The sequence below is a fragment of the Lagopus leucura genome, unplaced genomic scaffold (assembly GCF_019238085.1).
Source record: "Lagopus leucura isolate 7727_CA_CO unplaced genomic scaffold, USGS_WTPT01 Super-Scaffold_100056, whole genome shotgun sequence".
Lineage (NCBI taxonomy): Eukaryota > Metazoa > Chordata > Aves > Galliformes > Phasianidae > Lagopus > Lagopus leucura.
Genome location: NW_024962302.1, coordinates 1,019,962 through 1,034,618, shown reverse-complemented (window position 1 = coordinate 1,034,618; position 14,657 = coordinate 1,019,962). Strand labels below are relative to the sequence as shown.

The window sequence follows — 14,657 nt, the reverse complement described above, 5'->3', positions numbered from 1 at the left end:
CTCAGTCCGGCGGCGGCAGCGCGCGGCGGGGACGCGGCGGTGCGGGCAGCTCTGAGCGGCGGCCGTCGGGGCGGACCGCGCCTCCCGGGAGCGCCTCCCGCCGCCACCTCGGGGCCGGGATCCGCCATGGGGCGGCCGCACTGAACGCGGCGGCGGCGGGGCTGCGCGCTCGCCCCGGCCGGGGCTCCCCTCCATTGTTCCCGGGAGCGGCGGGCACCGCGCCTCCGCCGCCGCCCCGCGGGACTCCGGTGAGTACGGGGAGAAGGAGCGGGGCGGCGCTTTGTGCTCCGCGCGGGGGGGATCGCTCCGGGATCGCGGCCATCCCCATCCGCCGGGGGGGGCGGCCCGACGGGGCCCCACTGCGAGCAGAGCGGGGCTGCGGCTTGCGGGCACCGCGGGCGTTGGGCTGCGGTACCGGAGGTTCGGAGAGCTTAGGGACACCGGAGCGGTTCGGTGTGCTTGCGGCGGAGGTCCGGTTCTGAACCCCGGGGCACCCCGGGCAGCCGCCCGGCGGCACTTCGGAGGCGCGGTGGCTCGGTGCCCGGTTCTCGGGTCGGTGCGCGCTGCTCGGTTCGGTGCCGAGCTCCGGGACCCCCAGCGCTGGGGATCCGGTAGGGGCTCGGTGCTGCTGCCCGGCCCTCGGCCACCCAAAGTTGCTGGGCGGGAGCCTGGCGGCTTCCAAAAGAAGATGGAGAAAGAGCTGGATTTGTTGCGTTAGGAACTCCGAGATGTTGGGGCCTTTCGGTAAAAATCGGCGGCGGAGGCGATGAAAATGAGCCGGGCTGAGATCTTTGTGCGTGTTGGCGTGGGAGGTGAGAGGGATCGGAGCGTTCTTCTGCCGAACTCTTTGCCAGCGTCTGGGAACGGCTCTTGCGTGTGCGCAGCGTGGCGGCCGCCCTACGCCGCAGCGCTCGCGACGTTTGCGGGGTCGATGTGTGCGGGACCGGCGGGCGCGGGGCTCCGCGTGGTTCTGTGGTCGCTGTTCGGTTCCTGGACGAGGGCCGGCGGCTGCCGCGGGGGAGCGAGAGGCGCTGCGCGTCCGTTTGCAACGCGTTCAGATGACGGCCGAACGCCGTGCGGATTGTTGGATAACTCGGCGCTGCTCCGCGCGTCACGGCTCAACGGCCAGACCTCCAAAGTGCTCTCCTGCCGAATGCTTGCGTTAACAAAACTCAGGGTTTGGAGGCTGCTCGAGTCCCGGGAGGAGGAAAATCGGGCTTTGTGATTTGCTCTCATGAGATCGCGGGGCTCTCGGGGATGTGCCCGCACCGGGGATGCTGCAGGACGGAGCCCCTCACCTCTCTCTCCGGCCAGCAGCCATTTTCCCCGCACAGGAGCACTTCCTCCCTTAATCTCCGCCGTGCCTGGCATGCACCGTTGCCTTCTCCTTGTGTTGCTCAGAGAGGATTAAAACAAATGAGGATCGTCCCTGGCCCGGCAAGAGCGGTGCTGCGCTGCACAGCGCGCCTGCTGGGAAGGAGCCCAAGCTGCTTTCAGGTGCAAACAGGATCTCTCTGTTTATTTATTTGCCTGGAAACAAATAAACTGTACTGGGAGCTGAGGATCTCCAAGCCCCGTTGCTCAGCCGGGCCTGGAGCACAGATGCTTGTCCCAGCAGTTTGCCTTTCCCCTCATTGGGACCTTCTGGTTTTTGGGGATGAAGGCAAATGTGAGCAGCAGGGGATGGGTCTGCTGGAGGAGTGCGTGTCCTTCCGCCCGCAGTAGCTTTCCTGGGAGGAGCTGAGTGCAGCAAACCCCATCCCGCTCCCTCCCAGCTGGAGAACTGCTCTGCCTCTTCCAGGGAGTGGGGGCTGTGATCTGGTGTCCGTTCTGGGACAGCCCTGTGCCGGAGCACTCAGCACCACCAGCCTGGAGCAGCCTTTGGGGGACCTTTGGGGGTGCTCAGCGTATCTGAAAATGAAGCCCTCGGGTGGGGATGCCTTGCTTTCGGGAAGCTTTTAAACCTGATCTGGTTTTACTGAGCTTTTCCCATCCTTGCGCCCCACCAGACCCCCACTCACACCACTGCATGCACGCAGAGCACCGTAACTCGGTGCAGGAGCTGTTGGTGTGCAGCAGGATGCAACACGTGGCTGCAAAGGGTTAACACTGAATGCAGCCCGCACAGTTGGATATTTATTTTTCCAAGCATGCGTCTGCTTTAAGCATTACTGATTTTCCCTATAGTTACATTTGCAGTCGTGTTTGCTTTTTATTTCAGCAAATACTTGGTTGAGCATGCGGCTGGGTCAAGGAGTGCAGGGCAAGGAGGAGGTTCTGTGTGCCACCAGGAGCTTTGCCTTTGCTGTGTCCTTCTGCTGCAAGGGCGCTCGGAGCCGAATTCACCCTCCTTCCTTACATCAGTGTCTGTCAGGGTCTCCCATTTGTGGTCACCACCATGGGAGGGGCGTCACCTCAGGGTCCCCATGGTCACACTGGGGCACGTAGAGCTCCTAGAGATGTTCTGGTGACCCCTTGAGCCCCATTTCCACCCCGGGGTGCCCCAGTGCCGTGGGCTCTCTGCTCTCTCCTCACCTTGGACGTGTTCCCAGGGATGAGCCATGAGCTGGGAAGGGGCTTCCCCACTGTGCTCTGCTCAGCACAGGGGCCGGGCTGTGCGTGCCGCTGGCTCAGCCCTGACTCACAGCACGGGGCGAAGGTCCAGGGTCGTGCTGAGGACAGCAGGGCGGGCAGGTTGCACATGTGGGCACGTGGGCAAAGGCTGTGCTCGGGTGGGAGTGCGCACAGGTGGGCACAGGGGTGTTCCTTCAGCTCCTAAATAGCCCCGTGGGTGTCGTGGCCGTTGTAATTGCAGGTCTCTAAGGGGCCCTTCGTTCTGGTTCCTCGCTTTTCTGCTTCCATTTTTAGTCACTTGAATCCACCCCAACCAGCAAATTGCAGCGGGCAGGGACAGTGCATGCATGGAAGGAGCTGGAAACCCACGCTGAGGCTGCAGCCTTTCGGTGCAAGCAGATTCCTGTGGGGATCCATATCTCCACACAGAGTGGAGCTGTGCTTTCTGTGCACAGGTTGGAGGGTTCCTGGGCTGCTCTGCCCTGTGTGCATCACCATCACTGCTGCAATGGAAACTCTCTGCTGTCGGCCCCTGAGTCAGCGCCCGTCCCACTGCAGCTGAGCCCCACTCTGTGCCCTGACTCACTGCTGGGAGCTGCTGTGTGCACTGTGCAGGGGGGGGGAGAGCTGCAGCCACTCCACATTAGGGCATGTTCCGGGGGGATGCTGCTGATAAACAAAACCACAGAGAGACAGAAAATAATTTCCAGAAATGCCAATGGCTTTTTTTTTTTTTTCCCACGAAACATTACCACCTCCTCCTTCCAACCCCTTGATAAATTGCTCACACTCCATCAGTGTTTTCACCGGCGGAGATGATGCTGGTGTTTGCTGGGTGTCCCTGTGTGAATAGTTTGGGTGCCAAATGCTGCAGAGCTGGCAAGGGAAGAGGCAAAAGCTGCCCTGGGGTTAAATCCTTTGGGACAGAGGATGCTCCGTGGTGGGAAAGGGTTCACTGGGAAGCAGGAGCACGTGGGGGGATGAGTGGTGGCCCATTACTCACTGCAGTGGTTTACTCACCTTGTAGTAATGTGCTTTTGAGGTGGATCCCATATGGCAAGGAAGCACTTATTCGCACGGTGCGCTCTGAACGGGGCTTTGGGTTGATGTCAGAGCAGCACCAGGTGAGCTCACACGGCTGCATCCCCATTTCTGTGTTGTCCCCTTGGTCCTGGAGCAGCCATCCATCCCAGTGTTGTGCAAGATGGGGCACGGAGCCCTGTGGGAGCCCAGGGGGACCATTAGTGACCGCCGGTGTCGGGACCTCGGCTGGAGGCTGTTGTGGAGCTGCAGATGTCACCGAGGGAGGAGTGCAGCTCTTGGATTGCAGCCCAAAGGCTTTGGGGTCTGACAGCTCGAGTTGGGTTTGGCTGCGTTGGAGCACAGAGCAGTAGAGCACAGCTCAGTGCTGGGAAGGGTGGAAGGCAGAGAGAAGTGGAGGGTTAAGGAACGTCCTCCTCCTGTTCCAGCTCTGCTGGTGGCTCTGCTGCTCGTGCACCTAAGGCTGTGAGGTCACAGCACTGTTCCCAAAGCAAAGAGGCTCAGGCATCTCCCGTGGGGTCACCCCGACACCCCAAAAGGGCTTCAGGAGTTCCCAGCCCAGGTTAACTGTGTGAACACCTGCTGCTCTGCCCCCAGGGTCTGTGCTGCTCTCAGTCTGGAGCTTCCTGGGATGTCTGTAGAGGAAGATGTGAAAACAAAGGGGTTCCGGAGCTGAGCAGCAGCACCTCTCCCATCCCACAGAGCCTCAGGCTGGAGCCTTTTCCATTTTGCATCTGAGCAAAAAAAGTTCAAGGAACCCAAAAGCTGCTCCTGCCAAGCCGTGACGATCGAAGCTCCTTGCGAACATTTTGATTTGTATGAGAATTGCTGTTTCCAGTGCCAACTGCGTGAAGGGGGAGGAAAAAAAGAGGAGAGCAGAAACCTCCCTTCTCTTCAAACAGCATTTGAGGATTTCTCCCAGCGTTTTGCTGTGCTCGGTTTTGCTTTGCCAGCACTTCTGCTCCCAACACATCAGCCATCATTGGCGGGGTGGCTCGGAGCTCAATCCTCACGGGGAGCGGAGAGGAGGGGGGGGGGGTCCCCATACAGCAAAGGGGCTGTGGGATGCAGGGGATTCCCATACAGCAAAGGGACATGGGGGGATGCCCTGAACTCTGCCCTGACTCTCTTTCCCCGCTCTGCAGCTCACAGCGGCCGACGGGGCCCCATGGAGGGGCGGTTGAGCGCAGTCGCCGAGCAGTAGCCGCAGCAGTGGGATGTTTACCTGGAGGTCCCTCATCCTTTGGGCTGTGCTGGTCACAGCCACGCTGTCAGCTGCCAGACCGGCCCCCACGCTTCCTGACCAAGGTAAGGCCAACAGATCTCCTTCTTTGCTTTTCTCCTTGTTGATAAGATAGCTGGGACCTCTCGCCTTGCAGAAGGCAGAGCTTTGGGGCCCGGCGAGGGGTTTTGTGCGATGCGTCGTGGTGCAACCTGGCTGGGGTGTTGTCTGCAGTGAATACGTGGCGTGGGGTGCACCTCCAGCATTGCCTATGGGTGTCTTTAAAGCAGGGGGGAAACTTTGGAGAAGGTCAGCAGTCACCCCTAAGGCGTTGCAAGGGGAACAGCCTGGGATGTGTGGCATTGCTGAGCTCCGGGCTGGGGACACGCTGAACTGCCATGCATGGGCCTCCGGGGTCACCAGGCCCCCAGGACAGCTGCACGGAGTGCTGCAGCATTTCAAAGCACGGCCCCTTCCCTTGGTGAGGCGGAGAATAACCAGAGCAGCCAGGGATTGCTGCCTAGCTGCTGCCTTTTGGTTCTAATTACCTGAGAATGTCTGGTCCGAGCGGTACGGCGTTGCTTTTTTAAGGCTCACTCTTTCCCTTTTCCTCCCACTGAAAGCCCCATGTGTTGGTGAGCCCCACAGTCACCCCCATGAAAGCCATGCAGGTACACAGAGCAAAGGCGGTGTGGGGTGACGGTGGGGTTTTGGGGTCCTTAGGGAGCCGTGGAGGGGTTGGGGAGGCAGCGGTGGAGGTGGAGGGGACAAGGAGAGGATGGAGCTGGGTGCCTGCCAGGCTGGCAGTAACCTCTGGCAATGCTTCCCAGCACTGCTCTCACCAGGACGGCCCAATTAGTGCCACAGCAGGAACCTGGCTGCACAGAGCCTGGCTGCACAGAGCCTGGCTGCACAGAGCCCAACCCTTTGGCTGTGGCTGCTGGGAACAACGCGTCCCCGACACCATATGTGCCTCTGCACAGGGTGGGACGGGAGAGTCAGGTCCAGGCCAGGCTGTGTGGGAGGCAATGGTGCATCAAACCCAGAGCCATGCATCAGTCCCAGAGCCACGCATCGCATCCTTGAAGCCGTGTGTTGTGTCCCAGTGTTCCACATCCCCCCATGAGCATCACCCAGGGGAGGCAGCTCTGCTGTCCCCCTCCTTAGCAGATGCAGCACCGGACTTGGTTCTGGTGTTGGTGGCGTTTCAGTTTACTGCTGGAATCCCTAATCTCCCCCATGCAGGGCAGCCCCACCTCAGTGCAGAGGAGGGCTCAGAGCCGCCCCTCCACGTGGCTGGGGAGGGGGCTCAGCAGCTCAGCCTTTGTCAGGAACTTATTGAAAAATCTGCTGCAAATAAAATATTAATGGGCGCTCGCTGCGTTTTATAGTTACCTAAATTTGGAGGTGGTTAAAAAACCAGAAAAAAAAAAACCACAAAAAAAAAAACGAGTTAAGGGGAAAAGCCAAGAAATTTCCATGAGCAGCCTCTGTCTCCCTCCCTCACAAAGCTGCTCTTTGTCTTCAGGTTAAACAGAAACCTGCAGAAAATTGTGGAGGGGATTTTTTTCCTCCCTCCCTGTCCTCTATTGTCCTCCCTGCTGTTCCCACTGCTCTGTCTGTGCTGTGTGTGGGGAATGTGGGGGCACGGAGCGGCCGAGGGGCTGCAGCTCTGAGCCCCATCTCCTGGTGAGGATCCCCATCCTGGTGCTGCCAGGCATGGCTGTGTGCTGCGGGGCACCACGCTGCTCCCTTCCCCTCCCAGCCCGTCTGCAGGCATTGTTCACCACCTCCCGCCTTTCCACTCAGATGCTGTCACTCCAGCCCTTAATTGAGGAGGAAAAAAAAAGAAATGTGAGGCTTTGGGAAAGGCAGCAAGGCTGTGCTGCAACTGTGGGGCAGCTCTGCGGGGCTGCTTGCACAGCCCCCCCATGTTCAAACTCATTTTGCACCCCATGATGGGAGAGGAGGAGATCCCCGGGACGCCCTCCTGCTCCTGCAGGGCGAACCCATTGCTTATTGCAGAGAGCCACAGATGTGCATGGGTTGCAGCACTCCTGGTGCCCCTTGCAGTGTGCAGGGCCTGCTGTCCTGTACTGCTGCTCTGCACTGAGCTCTGAGCATGGCTGGGTGTCCCGGGGGATGGGCGGGTGGTTATCCTGACAGCTTTGCAAACGACAGACATGCTGGGTAATTAAATGCTGCTTCATTTCACGTGCTGCTCTGAGGAGCAGAGCCTGGGGCAGTGCATCAATTCCCTGCTCCTGCTGGAGAGATCTGCCCGGGATTGCAGGATGGGCAAAGCCCATTAGAAAGCATTGCATTCTGTGCTTGGCATCATCCTTCGTTGGGGTGCAAGGCAGTGGGGAAGCAGTGCAGCTGCAGCGTGGTTGCAGTGGGGTTGCAGTGGGTGCAGTGAGGGTGGAGTGAGTGCACAGTAGAAATGCAACAGGGTTGCAGTGGAATGCAGTGGGGTGCAGCAGGGGTTGCAGTGGGATGCAGTGGGATAACAGGGTTGCTGTGGATTTCAGTGGCATGCATTGGATTGCAGTGGGGTGCTTTGGGTTGCTGTGGGTTGCATTGGGTTGCAGTGGGATGCAACAGGGTTGCATTGGGTTGCATTGGGTTGCAGTGGGATGCAACAGGGTTGCAATGGGATGCAACAGGGTTGCATTGGGTTGCATTGGGTTGCAGTGGGATGCAACAGGGTTGCAGTGGGTTGCAGCAGGGCTGCAGTGGGGTGCAACAGGGTTGCAATGGGATGCAGCAGGGTTGCAGAAGGGGCACTTGGTCACCTCCCCAGCACTCCCATGGGCGGCTGGAGGGGGGGGGGGACAGCGGGGAGAGGCACTTTTTAAATAAGAAAGAAACCAATCCCCACGTCCCGGTAAGCGCTTCCTGTTGGGATTAGCAGAGCTGTGGGGCATGTGTGTGCTTTTTCTTCAGGAAATACCTTCAGTGAGCCCTGGTGGGGTTTCCAGGGCAACCGGCGGCAGGACCTGCTGCTTGCGGCCATTCAGCCCGGGTTGTTGCTGTGCTGCTTTGTTGGCCGCTTTATTGCGCTCGGGCACACACAGCTCCGCGCCGTTTTGTCAGCCCTGAATGCAGAACTGCTCCATTCTGATGGGCAGCTTTGGCGTGGGGCCATTTGCATGCAAAGTCCTTTTGAAGGGAGAGGTGAGAGCTCTCCAGCAAGGAGAGAGAGGCTGAATGCGGAGGGGGAAAGGTGAAGCCGTGCTGCTGATATCCCCATCCCTTGTGGGCCAGGCCTGGGCTCCAGCAGCAGGTACAGGAGGCAGTGGCACCCTCCATCTGCCTGGTTGCAAAGCTGGAACTGAGCAATAAAAGCGCTGGTGGGTTCGCCTTAAAGCTCACAGCAAAAGGAAACAGTGTGAGCTGAGCGTCTCCATCCCAACTCGGTGCTCCCAGATCCAAAGTCCCTGCAGCGCTGCCTGCAGGCTGTGCACTGCTGGGTGCTTGGGGGTGCAGCACTCAGCATCTGGGGCTGCAGAAGGGCTGCATTTGTTCTCCTGAGCCCGATGTGTTCTGAGGAGCCCAACTGTGGGGCGTTTTGCTCCCAACTGAACACCCGCACCGTGCATCTCCTGGACTTCAGCAAGCTCAGCACCAACCCCCTGTGCACAGCAGTGGGCACAGAGCCTCTGGGCATCCCTGTGCCCTCTGTGTTTGGGGCTGGAGCTGCAGACATTTGGATCCCTGCAGTGCTCCCCCCTCCTGCCCTGGTGCAGAGGAGGAGAGCCAAGCGTTTCTCCGGCCCATTGAGCTCCTGCTCGCTCCAGGCGTGTGAGCACCATGCTCAGAACTGCTGTGAGGGGCTGCACCTGCCGGCTTGGGTTAGGTTACAGAAGAGCAAAATAAATAGAAGAGGCACTCCGGGCTGATGGAGCACAACGATCCGAGGGGGCACTGAGAGTAGGATGAGCTGCTCCCGCTCTGTGTGCGCTGCGGTTTTGCAAAGGCTGCGTTTCCCAGGGCTGCTGCATGGCAGTGCCAGCCGAGCCGTCCCGTGGGCTGCTGCTGTCCGGCTGCCAGAGCTGCTGGGAGCCTCATTGTCCCTGCTTTCATCCGTAGGGGGGTTGGGGGGGGTAACCTGGACATGCTCATTAGGCTGTGAATTCGTTTTCGGGCCGTTCCCACCATGCCGCGTTTTCCGCCTTATCCCCGAGTGCCAGAGATGCGCTTTGGGTTACCAAAGGGCAGCATCCCGCCCTGCCCTCTGCCTCCCCGTGCTGTGCTGTCCATCACGCTGCTCATGTTAAGAGCTGGGTCGAGATGGGGGGAGGAGGGGGAAGAGGGAGGACGCGGCCTTTGAATGGCACAGAGAGCGTCGCCGTGAGCTGGGATGCAGCCCAAAGCTGTGCACCCTCCAAAGAGCTTTTCTCATGGGCACGAGCAGTGCTGAGCCCCAGCTGAGAGTGGAGGGCACCGCAACCCTCTGGTTTTGGGTTCTCTCCGTGGTCTTCACGCAGGGGCAGGAGGATGCTGTGGGGCTGTGCCTTGGTGGGACGTGGCTGTGGCATTGTATGCGCCTGTGACGAATCTTTTGAAACACAAATGAGAGCTGCAGGAGCGCTGAAGCTGGAGGAAAACGTGGGGAAATTGGGATTGCAAAAAGCAGAGCTCTTCCCCAAAACCTGCAGGGCTCTGTAAGCTGGTAGTGGGACCTGCAGCCCTGCTTCTGGCCCTCCTGCCATCGAGGAGAGCGCTGAGCTCGTCCCCACACACGCTGTTCTCATGGAGGCGTTCAGAGAAACTCCTGAGCTGTTGGTGGATGGTGTTCCTCTGAAGATGCTCAGGTGTGTGAGGGCTGCAGGAGGAGTGAGGAGTGGAGGGCTGAGGCTCTGGAGGTGCACATCAGCTCCCCATTGCTCCGCTCTGAGCACAGCTGATGGGGTGTGCGTGTGGTTGGGGCCAGAATGCCTTCATCGGGTGCTTTGAAGTCCCTGGGAAGCACCGGATTGCAGCTGGGAAGGCCCTGCAGGTGGGCTGCCCCTGAGGATTTGCTTTGGGGTCTCCATGTGGGAAGTCACCATGCTGAGATGGAGTGAGAAGAGGAGGTTCTGAGCCAGGCTGCCCAGCGAGGAGCAGGAGGAGTCGTGGGAACACACCCTATGGAGACAGCAGCAGAGGTGTGAGAGCAGAGCTGGCTCAGGAAGGAGAGCAGGCATTGCACCAGGCTGAGTGTGAGCACTGGGAGGGATTGCTGGGAACGTGGACGTTTGCACCCAGTGCAGGATCTTCGTGCAACACCACAGAATGAGGGGAAAACAATGGTTTGTGCAACACCGGTGATCAACAGCACTGGGATGGATTGGATCATTGTGCTGCTGGAAGGACGTCGCAGGACGACTGAGGGCAGGGAGCATCTGACAGCCCCTGCCTGCCTACCTGAGCTTCCAGCACTGTCTCTGAGCCCTGCTCTCTGCCTGCTGTCCCGGCATAGCCCTCTAACTGCCTGGTGCTGACCAGAGCGAGGGGTTCAGGCCTGCTTTGCTGGCTGTCTGCTGCTGGGCAGGGAGACCCTGGGGTGGATCCGCGTGGGGTTTGGTGCTCCTCATCCTGCCCTGCTGCCAGCTCTGCCCAACGTGCCTCAGGTTGCAAATTCCTCCCCATCTCAAACCCCTTCTGCAGCGCTTGGCAGGAGACTGAGGGCGCTTGCGTAGCTTTGGGCTCCATGGCTGTGCCCTGGGGCGATGCCTCGCTGCTGCTTGGGTTGCTTTCAGCGTGGCTGTGCTCGGGGTCGACCCCCATACCTCAGCCACGTCCCCGCAGCGCATGTCGCCTCATTAACCCGACCCTCAGCAGCCCGGTGTCCCGTTGTCTCTATTTCTTTTCTTTTTTCCCTTTCTCTCCCTCTCTCCCCAACTCCTCCAGCTCTGCCCAAAGCGAACATCGAGGTGGAATCCCACTCTGCACACCCCGGCGATCTCCTCCAGCTGCGCTGCCGGCTGCGCGACGACGTGCAGAGCATCAACTGGGTGCGTGATGGAGTGCAGCTGCCTGAGAACAACCGCACACGCATCACCGGCGAGGAGGTAGAGGTGCGGGATGCGGTGCCCGAGGATTCGGGGCTCTATGCCTGCATGACCAACAGCCCCTCGGGGAGTGAGACCACCTACTTCTCCGTCAACGTCTCAGGTTCGTAGCGGTGCAGGGGCAGCAGCGAGGAGCAGCGTGCCTGTGTGCACACCTTGCATGCTGGCTGCCAGGCACAGGTTGGTTTGGTGGGGTGCAGTCTTGCACAGCCCACGCTGGCACGCAGAGGATGTGCCACCGGATCTGTGCAATATGGTGGTTGTGCCCTGTGGCTCAGCGTGGGGACACATGGGCACAGAGCACTGCAGCAGGGTCAGCACTGCTGGGTTTTCTGCTCAGAGATGCACAGATGGTTGCCCAGCACTGTCTGCACCCTGTGTGTCCACATGGGCACAGAGCACTGCAGCAGTGCTGGGTTTTCTGCTCAGAGCTGCAAAGATGGTGCCCAGCACCCTGTGTGTCCACATCAGCACAGAGCATTGCAGCAGGGCCAGCACTGCTGGATTTTCTGCTCAGAGCTGCACAGATGGTGCCCAGCACCCTGTGTGTCCACATCAGCACAGAGCACTGCAGCAAGGCCAGCACAAGGTGCCCAGCACCCTGTGTCTCCACATGGGCACAGAGCACTGCAGCAAGGCCAGCACTGCTGGGTTTTCTGCTCAGAGCTGCACAGATGGTTGCCCAGCACTGTCTGCACCCTGTGTGTCCACATCAGCACAGAGCACTGCAGCAAGGCCAGCACTGCTGGGTTTTCTGCTCAGAGATACACAGGTGGTGCCCAGCATCCTCTGCACTGTGTGTCCATGAGTGTTCTTCCACGGTGGCAGTGCATGCGTGGGGACATGTGAGTCTGCATGGAGCTGAGCACCGGGGTGAACTGAAGCTGAGGTTTTCTTTGTTGGTTCTGAAGCACAGTGGTGAGGACTGAGTGCTGACGGTCAGGAGGTGCTGGCTGAAGGTCAGGGCTGTCTCTGTTTGCAGGACCTGGGTGGATGGATGGATGTCTCCGGGTGCCTGGCAGCACAATGTGGGCACTGCCTTCCTGAGTCCAAAGTCAGCCTTGTGGGCAAACTGCTCCCTGGGCTCTGTGAGCTGGGACAGCATCTCTCGCTCCAGCCATGCAGCATTCTCTCAGAGCCTCATGCCATGTGTCAGCACAGTGCACAGGAGGGGTCTGTGCATAGTGCTTAGCTGGGGGTCTCTTCTCTTGCAGACGCACTCCCTTCTGCAGAGGATGATGATGATGAAGATGATTCCTCCTCGGAGGAGAAGGAGGCAGATAACACCAAGCCGAACCGTACGTGTGGGATGGGTTTGCATGGGTTTGTGGGATGGATGGGGGTGAAGGGAAGCCAGGCATGCATGTGAACGGCATCCAGAGGCTGAGAGGCAGGAGAGGAGAGGCAGAGTCCTGCTGCAGTCCTCCTAGAGCCTGGCTGGGGCGTGGGGATGTGCCAGGGAGATGTGCACCTCTCCCCAGTCCTGCCCTGGGTTAACCATGAGCAAACATCAGTGCTCCCCATGGCTGATCCTGCTGCTCTGTGCCCCGCAGAGGCTGTAGCTCCTTACTGGACCTATCCTGAGAAGATGGAGAAGAAGCTACACGCCGTCCCTGCTGCCAAAACAGTGAAATTCAAGTGCCCCTCAGGTGGGACGCCCAACCCCACGCTGCGCTGGATGAAGAATGGCAAGGAGTTCAAGCCTGACCACCGCATTGGGGGGTACAAGGTACAGAGCGGGTCCTGTCCAGGCAGTCTGGGCCCTGGGAGTCACTCAGGGAGAAGGGGAAATGAATGGGCTTCAGAGGCCCTGAGCTGCCCGTTGGTGCAGCCGTGTGCCTCTGGAAGGGCAGATGGGCCCCCTGACATTCCTGTTGCAAAACAGACCCACGGCAGTGACCTGCTTCTTGGTCATGTTTGCAGCAGCCTCAACCTTTGGGGGAGGGGGGAGGATGAGCCCAGCCTGGCTGCACTAATCCCAGAGCTGAGCCAGGAGGGCTGGGGCAACTGCAGCTCCCAGGAGCGCCACACATCTCCTACATCCAGCACTGCACTGGGGGAGAAGGAGGATGAAGGAGTGCTGCTCTTCTTGCAGAGCCTTGGCACAGCCTGGAGCATTTGGGGTGCAGGGCTCAATGTGCCCCCCAGGGCAGCAGGGTGCTGGTTCTCTCCATCTGTGTGCAAAGCCCTGGTAGAAAATGGAGTGGAAACGCAGGGCTGTGGGAATTGCCAGCGTGCCGTCAGCACGTGGATGTGGGTGCTGTTCCCTTTGTGCCACCCAGGGCTGTGTCCCTGCACCCAGCCCGTGGTGCTCAGCAATCGGCTCTGTGCTGGGACAGCTGGGAGCAATTATGGTCCCTCTGGAGGAGAGGGGAAAGGTGACCACGAGCAGATTTATGCTGTGCCAAAGGGCTGAGCCGCTCTGATGTGCACACATCTCACCCACCACCCCCCATCCTCCTGCCCCCAGGTCCGCTATGCCACCTGGAGCATCATCATGGACTCGGTGGTGCCATCAGATAAAGGCAACTACACGTGCATCGTGGAGAACAAATACGGGAGCATCAACCACACCTATCAGCTGGATGTTGTGGGTGAGGATGGCTCTGGGGCTGCTCTGCTTCCTGCACAGCAGTGCTGAGCCCCGCGAGCTTCACCTCGAACCCTTCTGGGGCTTTTTAATTGTGGTGGAAATAATTTCAGAGACCAGACAGAAACTTTTTCTAATCGCCTTATTAGCCATAATTCCCAGCTGGGAAGGCTGGTCTGAGCAGTTCCACATGTGGAGCTGCTCTAAATGCCAGTAAATGAACCATTAAGAATGTGATTTAATTTGATTACACTGAGCAAACTGAAGGGAACAGTCAGCGAGGTGAACAAAGGGGTTTGTTAATGCTGACTCACCACAGTGGCAGCGGCTGGGGCCCTCGTTAGGTTTGTTTGACCTCTGACCCCTGAAGAGATAACGATGTCCCTGTGCTGGGATGTCACCTGTCCCCTGCTCTGGTGGGATGTCACCTGTCACCCGCTCTGTGGGGCTCTGTGGGATGAGACTCCTGTGGATGTGGGGTGCCCATGCTGAGGTCTCCATCCCCACAGAGCGCTCCCCGCATCGGCCCATCCTGCAGGCAGGGCTCCCTGCCAACAAAACGGTGGCCCTGGGCAGCAACGTGGAGTTTGTCTGCAAGGTCTACAGCGACCCGCAGCCCCACATCCAGTGGCTGAAACACATCGAGGTGAACGGCAGCAAGATCGGCCCCGACAACTTGCCTTACGTGCAGATCCTAAAGGTAACGCTGCACACACAATGGGCTGCCCCAGCCCGGGTCCCTATGGGGTCACTGCCCTCACTGGGCACAGCTGGGGACACATAGGTGGCATCGAGGCATCTGGAGCCCCACCAGCCCTGCCTGCTCTGCTCTGGGCTGTCCTGGAGGAGCTGGGTGAGAGGTGGGCAGTGGGCAGCAGGCAGCGGTGCGCTCATCCTTTGGATCCCTGAAGGTGTCTGCCATGAACTGGGTGGGTGCTGGGGGCAAGCATAGGGTGGGTGGCACAATCCAGCCACGAGCAGTGCCCTCAGCCCCTCTGCAAAGCCTGGGGTGTGTGCATGTCCCCATCCATGCCAAGGTTTCAGGACACGTGGCCATCCTCAGCTGGATACCCCCAGGCTCAGGGCACACGGTCACCTCCAGCCCTAAGGCACATGGCCACCCCCAACCATAGGGCACATGGCCATCCCCAGCCATAGGGCACATGGCCACCCC

General features: G+C 59.6%; 1 protein-coding gene across 4 annotated transcripts in view; it reads left to right on the top strand.

The window, feature by feature from the left end:
• The first annotated feature begins 228 nt into the window (after nt 1–228).
• FGFR1 (fibroblast growth factor receptor 1) overlaps nt 229–14,657 on the top strand; it is a 20,804-nt gene continuing 6,375 nt past the window's right edge. For 2 of the 4 annotated variants that reach the window (XM_042886262.1, XM_042886260.1), the window contains exons 1-5: nt 4,797–4,923; nt 12,108–12,191; nt 12,447–12,622; nt 13,364–13,487; nt 13,993–14,183. In XM_042886262.1, the coding sequence (XP_042742196.1) occupies nt 4,833–4,923; nt 12,108–12,191; nt 12,447–12,622; nt 13,364–13,487; nt 13,993–14,183 (666 nt within the window). In that variant the 5' untranslated portion in view covers nt 4,797–4,832. Of the gene's footprint in view, nt 249–4,760; nt 4,924–10,732; nt 10,997–12,107; nt 12,192–12,446; nt 12,623–13,363; nt 13,488–13,992; nt 14,184–14,657 lie in introns of those variants that run through there. The other 2 variants (XM_042886261.1, XM_042886259.1) reach the window with 2 other exon arrangements.